Consider the following 13,963-nt stretch of genomic DNA (forward strand, 5'->3'; position numbering starts at 1 on the left):
GCAGAAAGTTGAGTGAGGGCAAGATGGCCCCCACTCGACTCTATGCCCTTGGAGGACCGGAGCGACATCAAAACTCACTTCCACCCTCTGGCCTTAAAGGAACATTTTTTTTTTTTTTTTTTTTTTTATTGCTTTTAAGTGTAAATTTGAGATCTGAGGTATTTTTGACCCCCACACCTCTCATTTAAAGAGGCCCTGTCCTGCTTTTTTTATTTTATTTTTATTTTTCTTTTAGAAGGGATGTTTACGTTCTTGTGATAGGAATAAAAGTGATCAAAAAATTAAAGGGAGAGTGTAAAAATAAAACAAAATAAGGTAAAATAAGGAAAAAAATATAAAAGTGTCCCGTCCCTTTGAGCTCACAGCGAACGCATATGCAAGTCGTGCCCACATAAACGGTGTACAATAATTCTAGCAAAAGACCTCCTCTCTCTAAGACCCCTTTCACACTGGGGCTCTTTGCAGGAGCTACAGCGATATAAATGGCGCCTGCAAGGCGCCCTGAGTCGCTGCTGTTTCTCCGAGGGCTTTCACACTGGAGCGGTGTGCTGGCGGGATGGTAAAAATTCCTGCTAGCAGCATCTTTTGGAGCGGTGTATACACTGCTCCTGCCCATTGAAATCAATGGGGCAGCGCGGCTCTACCACTGGCATAGCGCTGCTGCAGCAGCACTTTTCAGTGATTTTAAGTCTTTCTCGGCCGCTGGGGGGGTTAAAAGCACCTCCCGCTAGCAACCGAATAAAAATAGCGGCATTTTGGCCGCCGACCCCTCCCCAGTGTGAAAAGTGTCTAAGACCTCTTTCCCTCTGGGGTGTTTTTCAGGCGCTTTTGGTCTAAAAATAGCGCCTGAAAAGCTCCTCCCCAGCATCTTTGGGGCAGGGGAGGCACGTTGTATACATCCCTCCTCCCCCACCCCTGCCCATTGAAATGAATGGGCAGAGATGCTCAAGAGCCGCTTTTCAGGCGCATTTAACCCTTTCTTCCATCGCTAGCGGGGGTTAAAAGCTACAACGACGATAAATCGCCACTAAAACTATCTCTAACGCCCTAAACTGATAACCTGTAGAAATTTTCAACAGTCGCCTATGAGAGATTTTTAAGTACCCTACTTTGCCACCGTTCCACGACCCTGCACAATTTTAAGGCATAATCTGTTGGGTATCAATTTTCTTGGCATAACATTATTTTTCACATTCTAGAAAAAAATTGGACTAACTTTTTACGGTTTTCTTATTTTATAACTTGAAGTATATTTTCATTTTTAAAACCACTGTGCAAATAAGGTGTAACATAAAGTATTGCAACAATCTCCATTTTATTCTCTAGGGTCTCTGCTAAAAAAATAAAAAATAAAAATGTATATAATGTTTGGGGGTTCTAAGTAATTTTCTAGCAAAAAAATACTGATTTAACTTGTAAACAAGGGTCAGAAATAGTCATGGTCCTTAAGCAGCCCTATTGGGTTTATTTACTAAAGCGTGAGCGTGCTAAATCAGGCTCACTTAATGGAACGAGCTGAGGTTAGAAGCTGATTGATTTCATTCTTTAAAATCTATTTTTTTTTTTATTGCAGGTTTCATGTGTATAGAGACTTTTAGAATGGGCACTGTGAATTCAGGATTTATTTGAGATAATGCATTACAATTGCAATTTACATTTAGAACTTGATTGGACTTTGCACAACATTCTTAAAGCGGGAGTCCGCCGGGACTCCGCGTTTTTTTTTTTTTTTAAAGTCAGCAGCTACAAATACTGCAGCTGCTGACTTTTAAAATAGTGACACTTACCTGTCCAGCGCGCCCGCGATGTCGGCACCCGAAGCCGATCTCTAGATCGACACTCGAGTGCTGCTGCCGCCATCTTGGGTATGGGAATCAGGAAATGGAGCCTTTCGGCTTCATTTCCCGGTTCCCTACTGCGCATGCGCGAGCCGCGCTGCGCAATGAGGATGGTCCCCGCTGCCTCTGGGATCTGTGTGTTTCCCAGCAGGCAGCGTGGCACTTGCGGAAGGGGGCGGGCACTTGCGGAAAGGGGCGTAATGTACGCCCCTTTCCGCAGAGAGCTAGCCCGGAAGTGGGTGCAGTTACCTGGATTATCCAGGTAACTGCACCCCCCTCCCCCCTGAAAGGTGCCAATCGTGGCGCCGGAGGGGGGGAGGAATCCGATGAGCGGAAGGTCCATTTTAGGGTGGACCTCCGCTTTAAATGCATTTCAACACTTGTGTCTTCACACCGGCAACGGTTATAAAATTGAAGTCGGTTAATATAGGGCATACTCTACCATGCCTTGCAAAAGTATTCACCCCCCTTGCCATTTTTTGTGTTTTGTTGCCTCACAACCTGGAATTGACATGGATTGTTTGAGGATTTGCATCGTTTAATTTACAGAACATGCCCACAACTTTTGAAGATGATTATTTTTATTTTTTTATTGTAAAGCAAACGACAACTAGGACAAAATAACAGAAAAAGTCAATGTGCATAACTATTCACCCCCCTGAAGTCAATACTTTGTAGAGCCACCCTTTTCGGCTATCACAGCTCCAAGTCCCCTTGGAGAAGCTTGGCACTGGGATTTGTGCCTATTCCTCCTTGCAAAACTGCTCTAGCTCCTTCAAGTTGGATGGTTTGCGCTTGTGAACAGCAATCTTTAAGTCTGACCACAGATTTTCTATTGGATTGAGGTCTGGGCTTTGACTAGGCCATTCCAACACATTTTACATGTTTCCCCTTAAACCACTCAAGTGTTGCTTTAGCTGTGTGTTTGGGGTTATTGTCCTGCTGGAAGGTGAACCTCTGTCCTAGCCTCAAATCACACACAGAGTGGTACAGGTTTTGCTCAAGAATATCTCTGTATTTAGCACCATCCATCTTTCCCTCAACTCTGACCAGTTTCCCAGTCCCGACTGCTGGGATGGTGTTCTTTATGTGATGTGTTGGGTTTGCGTCAGACATAACGTTTTCTTTGATGGCCAAAAAGTTCAATTGTAGTCTCATCAGACCAGAGCACCTTCCTCCATACATTTTGTGAGTCTCCCACATGCCTTTTCACAAACTCAAAACAAGTAATGGCTTTCTTCTGGCCACTCTGCCATAAAGCCCAACTCTATGGAGCGTGCAGCTTTTTGTCGTCCCATGTACAGATTCTGCAGCTCCTCCCAGGATTACCTTGGGTCTCTGTGCTGCCTCTCTGATGCCCTCCTTGCCCGGTCCGTGGGTTTTCGTGTGCGGCTGTCTCTTGGCAGGTTTACTGTTGTGCCATGTTCTTTCCATTTGGTTAGTGGTGTTTTGGTTAGTGGTGCCTCTTGCTTAGGTGTTGCAGCATCAGGGGCCTTTCAAAAAGGTGTGTATATGTAATGACAGATCATGTAACACTTAGATTGCAGACAGGTGGACATCATTTCGCTAATTATGTGACTTTGAAAGGTAATTGGTTGCACCAGAGCTTTTTATTGACGTCATAACAAAGGGGGTGAATACATACACACATGCCAATTATCAGTTTCTTTATTTCTGAAAAATGGTTTTATGTATATATTTTTCTAATTTTACTTCATCAACTTAGACTATTGTGTTCTGATCCATCACATATAATTCAGGTTAAGAAAACATTGAACTAAAGGCTGTAATGTAACAAAATGGCTAAAAAGCCAAGGAGAGAATACTTTTGCAAGGCACTGTACATATTTGTGGTGGCATCTTTGTGCCGTTACTTGTAAAGCTTATATCAGTATGTAAGATAACTTTACTTTAATTTTGATTTTATTATTTTTTCTTTAATAACCAATATTTATGTTCTCTTTGAGCACTGTGGTTTAATGCCAGCCATTACTGCTGTTTTTGGCAAGGTTCCTTTTTAAAAGATTAAATATGTTTCCCATAGAATATTTGTTGCAATTTTTTTGTTTGTCACAAATTAACTTGTATATGTGTTATTCAATTTTAGGTTTCCCATTGCATTCTGGCATACACAACACATCTAGTGCAATGAATGTGGATTTTGATGCTGTGTTTGGAGCAAAATCTACTGCACAGGAAAATAGAGACACAACTGGTATGTGATTTCCAGTCCACCATGCAACAAAATTCCTGCTAAATTCTTGTTAAGACCTTGTTCGCACGGGGGAAAATTATGAAGGGAATGCCGCTGCGAGACCATGTTGACCCGCATCACAGGTTTTCATTACATCCATGTGCAAGCAGTGGCGGTGGGAGGGGGAGAGAAGTAGATGCTGATAGCGGGGGAGCCGCAGGCTAATCGGTGCTGCGACGGGCTATTCGGTGCTTGGGGGGGGGGGGGGGGGCGCATGACAAGAGGAGCGGGTTGTCCTCTAAAATGCAACAGAGCAACGAGTAATGCAAAATGGTGAGAAGCATAGGAGATGCTCACCATGAGCTTATAGTAAAAGGAAAAATGCCATATCTTTACAGTGTACTAGCCTGGTCAGCTGGAAGCAAAAGGGCTAAACTCGCATTGGTCAAAAAATAAAAAATAAAAAATCTAAGCATTTCAGGAAACATTTTTTGCAAGACAATGTCACAAAAAGAGAGCCTTGTTTGAGATGACTTTGGAGTGTGGGGGGAAACCAGAGTACCCGGAGGAAACCCACACAGGCACAGGGAGAACCTGCAAACTCCAGGCAGGTAGTGTCGTGGTTGGGATTCGAGCCAGCGACCCTTCTTACTGCTATATATATATTCCTAAGTAATGACAGCTGTTTTTTGAAAAAAGGGTCCATAGCAAAAATGTAAACATTGCTCTGGGGGTATACAGGTGTGGGAGCAAAAGTAGTTAATGTAAACTTGTCATTAAACAGTGAGCGAAGGGTCTCTAAATGGTGACCCCTTTATGAAGGTGCTTCTTGCCTGGTTATGTAGACCCACTAGGCTTTGACACTAAAACCTGGAAGCTGATTCCCATGCACAACTGCACTAGTTTTAGTAAATCTGCCCCTGGTCATTGACCAGAATTCAAGTCGGGGAGATTGGAGAATAGTCACAATTTCGTATTTGAATACTTTGTACGGGTCATTGACACAGTATTGAAGCTGAATTAGTCAGCCAAGCATTTTGCATTTTCAGAAGGAAATATTAGTATTTGTAGTTTCTCACACAAAAGGGTTCTGTTAAGAGGCACTAATTCTTGTCTGGTCATTCTTTGTTAAATTGAACCCTAAATTGAATTGCAGTATATAAAAAATGCATGCCAATCCCTATTTTCTTTGCTAAAATTATATTATTGCTGATGCATACTTAAAACCCTTTTTTCTTCTTTAGTAGCTACAGTATATAACAGGGGTCATCCAACTTTATAAAAAAAACAAAAGGGCCAGGCCAGTTTATTGTCCCTCAGACTTTAATGGGACAAGACGTTGGTCAGTGAGAGTACAAAATGCCCCAGTGTTAGTGGGAGTTAACAATCCCTCTGGCTTGTTGGTCATTGGGATTAAAATAATTGCGTTGTGTCTGTGGTGAGTATAGTGAAAATGGTGCCCCATTGTTTGTGTCAATGGGATGAATAGGGCCCCATTGTTGCTAATAATGGGTGGAATAGTGTCCCATTGTTGGTGTCAGTGTGAGGAACAGTGCCCCCATCATTGGTGTTACCAGGAGAATAGTGCCCCATGGTTGGTATCAGTGAGAGGACTAGTGTCCCATTATTGATTTTAATAGAAGAAATAGTGCCCTATTTTTGGTATCAGTGGGAGGAATGGTGTTTTATTGTTATTAGTGGGAGGAATAGTGCTTCATAGTTTTGTATCAGTTGGAGTAATGGTGCCCCATTATTGGTGTCATAGAAGGGAATGGTGCCTCATTGTTTGTTTCTGTCAGTGTAAGGAATAGCGTCTCGTGTAAGTGGGAAGAATAGTCCATCAAGGGCCAGATAAAGGCAAGTAAAGGGCTGAAGTTTTGAGACCACTGGTATACAACATTAGTTTTGAGTTGGGAAAGGTTACTAATAACATACATGCAATTATGTTTGCTTATGCATGCTTAACCTAATAAAATGTCTTCTGTTCTCTTTTGCTGCATGCTTTTCTCGTGGTGAACTTGGTGTTTTTGCCATTGGTGAGTTTTCAGAAATTTCATTTTATTTACACTTATATAGCTAAATTGAGAACACATATTTGTTGCATGTTCAGATGGGACTACTGGCAGAAAAAGATAGGACTTAGGACATGGTACCCCCCGGAACACGGTAGAGACTAACACAGGAGTTTAATAACAAACAGCATCCACTACTCTCAGCTGACTGGGATTGCTGAAAAATAGCACTAAGGAGCGGGGGATCAGGAGGGAGACTGTTGCCAGATTCCTTTATCAGGTAGAGAGAAACCTGGGCACAACTTCCCTTGCATTATATTTCCTGGGGGTGAGTTAATTCCTTGTGGTTCTATTTACATTCACCTGTATGGTTATTCCATTACCTTTTGAGGCACCTTCCTTCAGTTACATTGTCTCAAGGAAGAAATTCTCATCTGCAATTACTGGGTTACCACACCCGCTTTCCGGAAGCCTTTCTTGATTAGATCATCTTGGTTGCAAATAGAAATGTTTTCATTCCCCTCCTCCCGCCTTTTAATCGGAGTAGGAGCCTACTGAGGAACTGCTAAAGGAAGAGATGTAAGGTGAGAAACTTTGCTGGAAGAGGTAGATGAAGAGTTCCTCTTCAGAGGTATCCCAGAACCAGGTTATATCTTGGTTCCCTCACGGAGGACATCTGGACCAACTTAAAATTACCTTTCACTATATTAAAGGTTTGAGATTGTGGCAGCATACCCAATCTTTCTCTGTACATTCTCTTTTCACCTGAAAAGGTGTTTTGTTCAACCAAAACACTTTGCTCAACAATACGTGATAAAAAGTGTAAGAAATGGAGTATATCTACAGTGAATCCAACAGTTTTCTATGTACCTTGTGGTACCTGTGGATGAGGTCCTGGTATTTATTTATGCTTCAGACAAACGTTTTGAGGCCAAGGTCTTAAAACCTTTTTTTTCTTCTTTCGTAGGAGCAGCCTTAGCAACTGCAGCTGTTGGTGTGAGTCAAAGCCTCAAGGTTTGAGCTTGCCAAAGTTATTGACCCTGACCAAGGAGATACCGAGTCGGTTAGATACCTGGAGGATTTATCTTGTGTTCTTAGTTTCTCGGATGCCTTAATTGACTCCATTCAACAGCGCTCTCAGCTGAAAGTCCTGTCTATGCACATGGGCAGGATTTTATGGTTGGGCTGAGTTACCCTGTAAGAAACGGGTTGATTACTTACCTTTTTGAAGGGCAATGCTTGTAGCCTGTTGCCGCTTAAAGTCAAAAAAGCCATGCCCCCCCCCCCCCCCCCGAAAAAGCATTCCTTTTGCAAACAGCAAGCCTAGGGCCCCAAGCACCGTTCTTTCAGAGGATATGGACTTCAAAGCCCTCTAAGCCAAGAGACAAGCCCTTCTTGCAGTGAAGGGGTGCCTGCCCTCATTCGCGTAAGGTGAGGGTTGCAGGCTTTTGTAGATGTTTGGCAGAGGGATATTGTGGACAAGTGTATCTGCAACATAGTAGTTTAAGGTCACAAGCTGAAATCTCAGTGCCTTCCTCCTCTATAATATATGCATTCAAATGTTTCTTTGACTCCGCAAATGGGTCCATCTTTTTTCATGGCCTTGATCACCTGTTGTCTCAGGAATTGATAGTTTTGGTTTCAGCTAGCGAAAGGTTGCAATGTTTCTCCTCAAACCTCTTTTTGTTTCTGAGACTAAACCGAAATGTACATCTCGTCCTGAATCTCAGGAGGCTCAACAAGTTTCTCAGAGTGCAGAAGTTTTGGATGAAAATGGTGTAGTTGCCTCCCTTCAGCAGGCAAATTTTCTAAAGTCCGTGGATATCAAGAATTCTTATCTGGACATTTCATTGTTCCCACCTCAACAACAGTTCCTGCACTTTTTGGAAGAATATCACTTTCAATTTGTGGCCCTGCCGTTTGGCCTGTCCACTGCATTTCTCCCAGAATATTCACCAAGGTGCTAGCCCTGGTCTTGAGGCTCCTACAGACTGTCATAGGTTACCTGAACAACTTGCTTTGGCTTCTGGAACATGTGACTCAAATGGTGCAAACTCTGGAAAGATTTTGATGGATTCTGAATTTTCAGAAGTCTGCCTTAGTCCCAACCCAAAGGCTGGACTATTTGGGTTTAATGCTGGACATTCGGGAATGATCCTCCCTCAAGACAAATGTTTTTTGCTCTGAAAACTTGGAGTTGCATCAAACACTGACAAATCCCTTGATTCAAATTTGCCTGAGGGACCTGGGAAAGATGATAACCTCCTTTTTGAAGCAGTTCTCTTTGCCCAGTTTAATTTCAGGCCTTCTGATGAATGTCTTATTAACATGGCACAGCTGTTTGGATTTCACAATGCAGCTGCAGCCCAGATTGAATCGGTCTCTTAATTGGTGGTTCTCTTTGCCAATGCTAGAGTGGAAAAACATTCCTCCCTCTGTCCTGGAGGGTCTTGACAATGGACACCATCCTGTTGGGCATTAGTAGAGTTCTGGACACTATCCCGGTCCAGGAGACTTGGTCACCACAGGAGAGGTCGTTGGCCATCAACATTCTTAACCAGTTGCCACCCGGCCTGTAGCAAAATGAAGCCTGGGCAAGACTTTTGTCGATCCAGGTGGACACCATATAACATCCTGGATTCCGCCTTGTGCACGGCACATTCTGTCAGTGGCTGTGACAATCGGTCACCAGCTGAGGACAGATCAGTGTACTGGCAGTCTGCTGGTAGTGTGTAACTGCTGTGCCCAATCACATCAGATCACATGACAATTGTAAACAATGAATGGCTTCCTTTCGTGGCTAGCTGTGATTGGTCACATTGGTACAGACAGGGCCAATCACAGCCCATCTGTACCATGTGATTAGCGGTGACCAATCACAACAACGTAAACTGACTCCATTTCATTCAATGAAATTCATTGCTATTGTGTCGTACTGTCACCGGTCAGTGTCCCTGGTCACTGCCACACCAGTTATATGATAACTCTGTACTGCACTGGTGACAGCATGTTAAAGAGAAGAAAAAGTGTGTTGGGGTGTGTCATTTTTTGACAAAAAAAAAAAAATGTACAACTTCAAAAAACTCCATGCCTCTTACGAAATACCTTGGACTGTCTACTTTCTGAAAAGGAGTAATTTGGGGGATATTTGTACTTTCTTGACATTTTTGGGCCTCAAGAAATGAGGCCATCAGTACATCAGGATTGATCGATTTTTTTATTTTTTTTTTATTTATTTTTTTCAGACTTATACCAGAGTTTGTGGGCACTCTAACTTTCCTACAGACAAAATAATATACACAGATTTTGGTTATCTTCAAAGAAATGTAGCCAAATAAATTTTGGCCTAAATTTATGAAGAATGATTATTTGAAAAATGTTGGTACAGTAACAAAGAAACCTTTTTTTTTTTTTTCTCTCCAAAATGTTTTTATTTTTTTTTATTTTTTTTTTTATTGTTTAGCACAAAATAAGAATCCCAGTGGTGATTTAAATACCACCACAAGAAAGCTCTAGTTGTGTGAACAAAAGGATAAACATTTTGTTTTTGGTACGGTGTTGCATGGCCACAAAATTGGCATTCAAAGTGCAACAGCGCTGAAAGGTGAAAATCGGCCTGGGCAGGAATGGCTAAGAGTGCCCGGTATTGAAGTGGTTAAATTGAGGGTGCTTTTTCTTGCCCTGCTGTTTTGGTTGGTGCAGCTAGGACAGTTACAGCAGTGACGTATATAATAAATTAGAAGTTTTATGGCCCCAGCTATTCTTTTTACATAAAGTTATCTCTTCGTTCCATTTTAACCATGGCGCTGTGTGACCTTCTTTCTGTCCCAAGCCTCAGATACCGGGGGACAAGGCTCTTTTATACCTTGATTGTGGTCTAAAGGGCAAAGTTCTGCCATTCTTAATGATGGCTCATTCTAGCAGGAGTGTTTGTGCTTCTTGAGCTATTAGACATCAGGCTTTGGCAGCTCAAGTTTGTGAAGTCGCTACCTAGTCCTCAGTTCATACTTTATGAAGTTTTACCAAGTGATGTTTGAGTCTGAGGACGTGACCTCCGATTGGTGAGCCTTGCAGGCTGCTGCGTGAGGTTGTAACTTGTTCTGGTTTAGTTGTTTGGTATCTGTTGGCTTTTTGCCATGTTTTTTGTTTGCCTGTAAAATCCTGTTGGAGTACATCATAGTACACAACAATTTCACCCCTTTTCCTCTTTTTTTCCTTATTTGTGGCTTACTCAAAAACTGAAGCAGTGTCTGTCTGGGAGGGGTTATCCCTGAGAGAGGATTTCCTGTCTTTTTGCGCCAGTGTCCGGTCACCTGAAGGTGCCAGAATAACCTTATTGTAATGCATAGGAAGATACTGTGTCCTTTCTTGTACTTCAAGAAAAGGATTTTATTGATCAAACAAAAATCCAAATTTGTAGGTATGCTCTGTTAACAGGAACACATCATGAATATATAGTGGGGGTCTGTAAAAGTGGAAATGGACTTTTAAGTGTCTAAAAGGTCTATTTATAATTTTTTTTTCAGTATTGAATATTGTAATATGAACAACCCTTTTGCACATGTTTCTATTTTAGATAATTAAACAATTTTACACAGTATGTCCATTTCCTGTTCAGAGTTTTCAATCTGACATTATTTGGTATGAGCAAATGCATGTTACAAACAAATCATTTCTAAATAGATAAAGAAATGTTCATGTTTATGCAATGATTGGCATTTGAAATTGTTCGTATGAGGAATTGAATGTGTATGAACTACACCTAATGAAACCATGACCTAAATAAATGAAACCCTTTACTTATGTACTTATGGGCATCTGCTTTAGTGCACAGGGCCATCTGGGTACGTCTAAGCTGCCCCCAAGGCACTGTGTCAGCAAGAAGTACATTTCATGGGTGGATATGGTTCCTTTTCATTTAAAGACTCTGCAAAATTTACTGTTTTTGTATTTAAAAAAACATTTTTGACGTGTGTGTGTGTGTGTATGTATATATAATATAATTTATTTTTATTTTTTTTCAGCTACCTACTTCACAGATGATGTATTGCAGCCAACTGTTTCTCTACAAAGCCAAAACTCTGTAGGCCAGCAGGGTGGAATGTTGTTGGCCAGCGATCTTGATTCCTCACTTGCTAACCTAGTGGGAAGTAAGTGGTTGTTTTCTTTATTTAAAATATCTAATTTAAATGTATGTGTTTTGGTAGATCTAGTTTGAATTTGATCCAGTCTGATCAGATACAGAGAAAAATATCAAGAATTTAGTCTAGCCGCTTCAGCCCTGGAAAATGTTACCGCCTACCTGACCAGAGCACTTTTTACAATTTGGCACTGCATTACTTTAACTGAGAATTGCACGGTCCTGCGACGCTGTATCCAAACAAATTTGCATACTTGTTTTCCCATAAATAGAGCGGTCCTTTGGTGGTATTTGATCGCCTCCTGCATTTTTTATTTTTTGCGCTATAAACAAAAATGCGCACCAATTTAAAAAAACGATCTTTTACTTTTTGCTATCATAAATATCCCTAAAAAATGTTTACGCAAATTTCTTCATCAGTTTAGGCCAATATATATTCTTCTACATATTTTTGGTAAATAAAATCGTCATAAGGATATATTGATCGGTTTGCACAAAAGTTATAGCGTCTAAAAACTATGGGAAAGATTTATGGCTTACGGCAGACAGATCTGACACATCTTTGGGACCATTGACATTTATACAGTGATCAGAGCTATAAAAATGCCCTGAATACTGTGTAAATGTCACTGATAGGGAAGGGGTTATCACTAGGGAACATCAAGGGGTTAAATGTGTTCTTACAGTTAGTGTCTCTAACTGTATGGGGATGAGACTGACTGGGGGAGGAGACATATTGCTGTTCCTACTTGGTAGGAACAAACAATATGTCTCCTCTCCCCTGACAGAACAAGTTTTTGCTGTTAATGCACACATCCCCGTGCTGGCTCTCGTGCACGCGATTGCGGGTGACCAGTGGCGATTGCGCCTGCCGTGGCGTGGGCACACACCTCCGGCGGCTCTTAAAGGGAACAACGTAAACTTGGGTACATTGTTTAGTGCAGCCTTGCCATTCTGCCAACGTATATCGACATGAGCCGGTCAGAAGTGGCTAGACTAGTCATTTTTTATTTTTTTTTATTTGTATAACTGACATCAATAGCCCATTATCTGCACATATTTTTACTTATTCTTTGGGGCAGGTAATTTGACTTTATTGAATGAGAAAGAAGGCTAAGAAATTAAATTTTACATATTTATATTCATAGTTAGTGCATACATTTATGACGGATTGGGGTCGCGGTTCATTTTTATTGTCATTGTATTGTAGAGCAATATATGAAGTAATTGCATTCATGTTTTGTAGATCTCGGTTTTGGTGGAACACCAAAAAGGTGAGCATGTGTTATTATTTTTTTTCTGCATCTTGCATTACATTTTGTATAGAGTATTGCACCATTTATAGTGTAACACCTGTTTGAGTGCATCTGGGCAATGGAGGGCAAGGTACCTAATACTAAGCATTTTGCATACTGCCGACAAACGTACAAACACTGTGCTAAAAATTCTATCTGATTCAGTACTGTAAGACCCGGGTAATCTATCTATCTATCTATATATATATATATATATATATATATATATATATATATATATTTAACTATTTATAATTTTCTCTAGTTTTTTCCCTCTTGTTCATTGAAGAACACAGCTTGATATAGAAGAAACCTAGGTTCAATTTCCTCTTACAAGGAGACAACAGGCACATAAAAACTGAAGGCCTGCTCACACCTGCCCGGTTTTGCTTGGTGTCCTCAGAAGTGTTTATTTTTTTTATTTTTTTCTCAGCTTTTATTTGTTTCTCTTTGTCAAGCTGGATACTCACTATACTACTGTTCATATTCTTTTACATTTACCTTCAACTATGTAGTGCAAGAGCTCGCCTGATTGCAAATTGAAGGTGTTTAGGTTTGACTTCATTATATGGTTTTGGTAAAGCGAAAGGAAAAAAATCTAAAGAAAGTTGTATAGTGTGTATCCAACTTTAGAATTTTCATACTATCAAGAGCTACTAGTAAATTCAGGCCAAATAATAAAATCCTAGAAGTCTCTCCAGTCGGCCATTGAGCACAAGTTTTCCCCAGTCCTCTTCCAGGATAGTAACCTGAGAGATGAGCAAAAGGCAGATGGATTCCAGAAAGTAAACACTACACCAGGGGTAGGCATCCTCAACCCTCCAGCTTTTTTTTGTTTTGAAACTGCAAGACCCTGACAATCCGAGGCATGACTCCTAGAGGCAGAGGCATGATGGGATTTGTAGCTTCACCACAGCTGGAGTGCTGAGGTTGCCTACCCCTGCACTACACAAATCATTGTGTTGTCTTCCATGTGTTCCAGTACCAGTTCATCCAAAGAAAATCTCTCCCCATTGCCTGAATGTGGTAAAGGGCCATCAGAGTTTACCTCTTCCTTAGACAGATTCCTTGTTTGTTTTTCTAATGCCGCGTACACACGACCAGACTTTTCGACATCAAAGGTCCGACGGAACGATTCCGGCGGACCATTCGATTGTGTGCGGGCTGCAGCGGACTTTTGATTTGCAAAAATCCGACAGACTTTAGAAATGGAACATGTTTCAAATTTTTCCGCCGCAACTCTGCCGGACCCAGTTCCTACCGAGAAATCCACTTGTGTGTATGCTAGTCCGACGGACAAAAACTGATGCGAGGGCAGTTATTGGCTACTGGCTATGAACTTCCTTATTCTAGTCCAGTCGTACGTCATCACGTTCGAATCCGTCGGACTTTGGTGTGATTGTGTGTGGCCAAGTTCGTTGATTCGGAAAGTCCGTCAGAACTCCGCCGAAAGTCCGTCGGACCTAGTCCCTCAAAAAGGGCGG

At 41.5% G+C, this 13,963-nt stretch overlaps 1 protein-coding gene across 4 annotated transcripts in view; it reads left to right on the top strand.

Annotated features, from left to right (window-relative positions):
* LOC143977373 (phosphatidylinositol-binding clathrin assembly protein-like) overlaps window positions 1-13,963 on the top strand; it is a 114,484-nt gene that overhangs the window by 71,151 nt on the left and 29,370 nt on the right. For 2 of the 4 annotated variants that reach the window (XM_077478791.1, XM_077478774.1), the window contains 3 exons: window positions 3,946-4,053; window positions 11,069-11,194; window positions 12,431-12,458. In XM_077478791.1, coding sequence (XP_077334917.1) covers window positions 3,946-4,053; window positions 11,069-11,194; window positions 12,431-12,458 — 262 coding nt within the window. The remainder of the gene's footprint in view (window positions 1-3,945; window positions 4,054-11,068; window positions 11,195-12,430; window positions 12,459-13,963) is intronic. The other 2 variants (XM_077478800.1, XM_077478783.1) reach the window with 1 other exon arrangement.

This window comes from Lithobates pipiens, unplaced genomic scaffold (genome assembly GCF_037356315.1).
Source record: "Lithobates pipiens isolate NorthernLeopardFrog02 unplaced genomic scaffold, aLitPip1_a1.2 Scaffold_1, whole genome shotgun sequence".
In the NCBI taxonomy this organism is placed as follows: domain Eukaryota; kingdom Metazoa; phylum Chordata; class Amphibia; order Anura; family Ranidae; genus Lithobates; species Lithobates pipiens.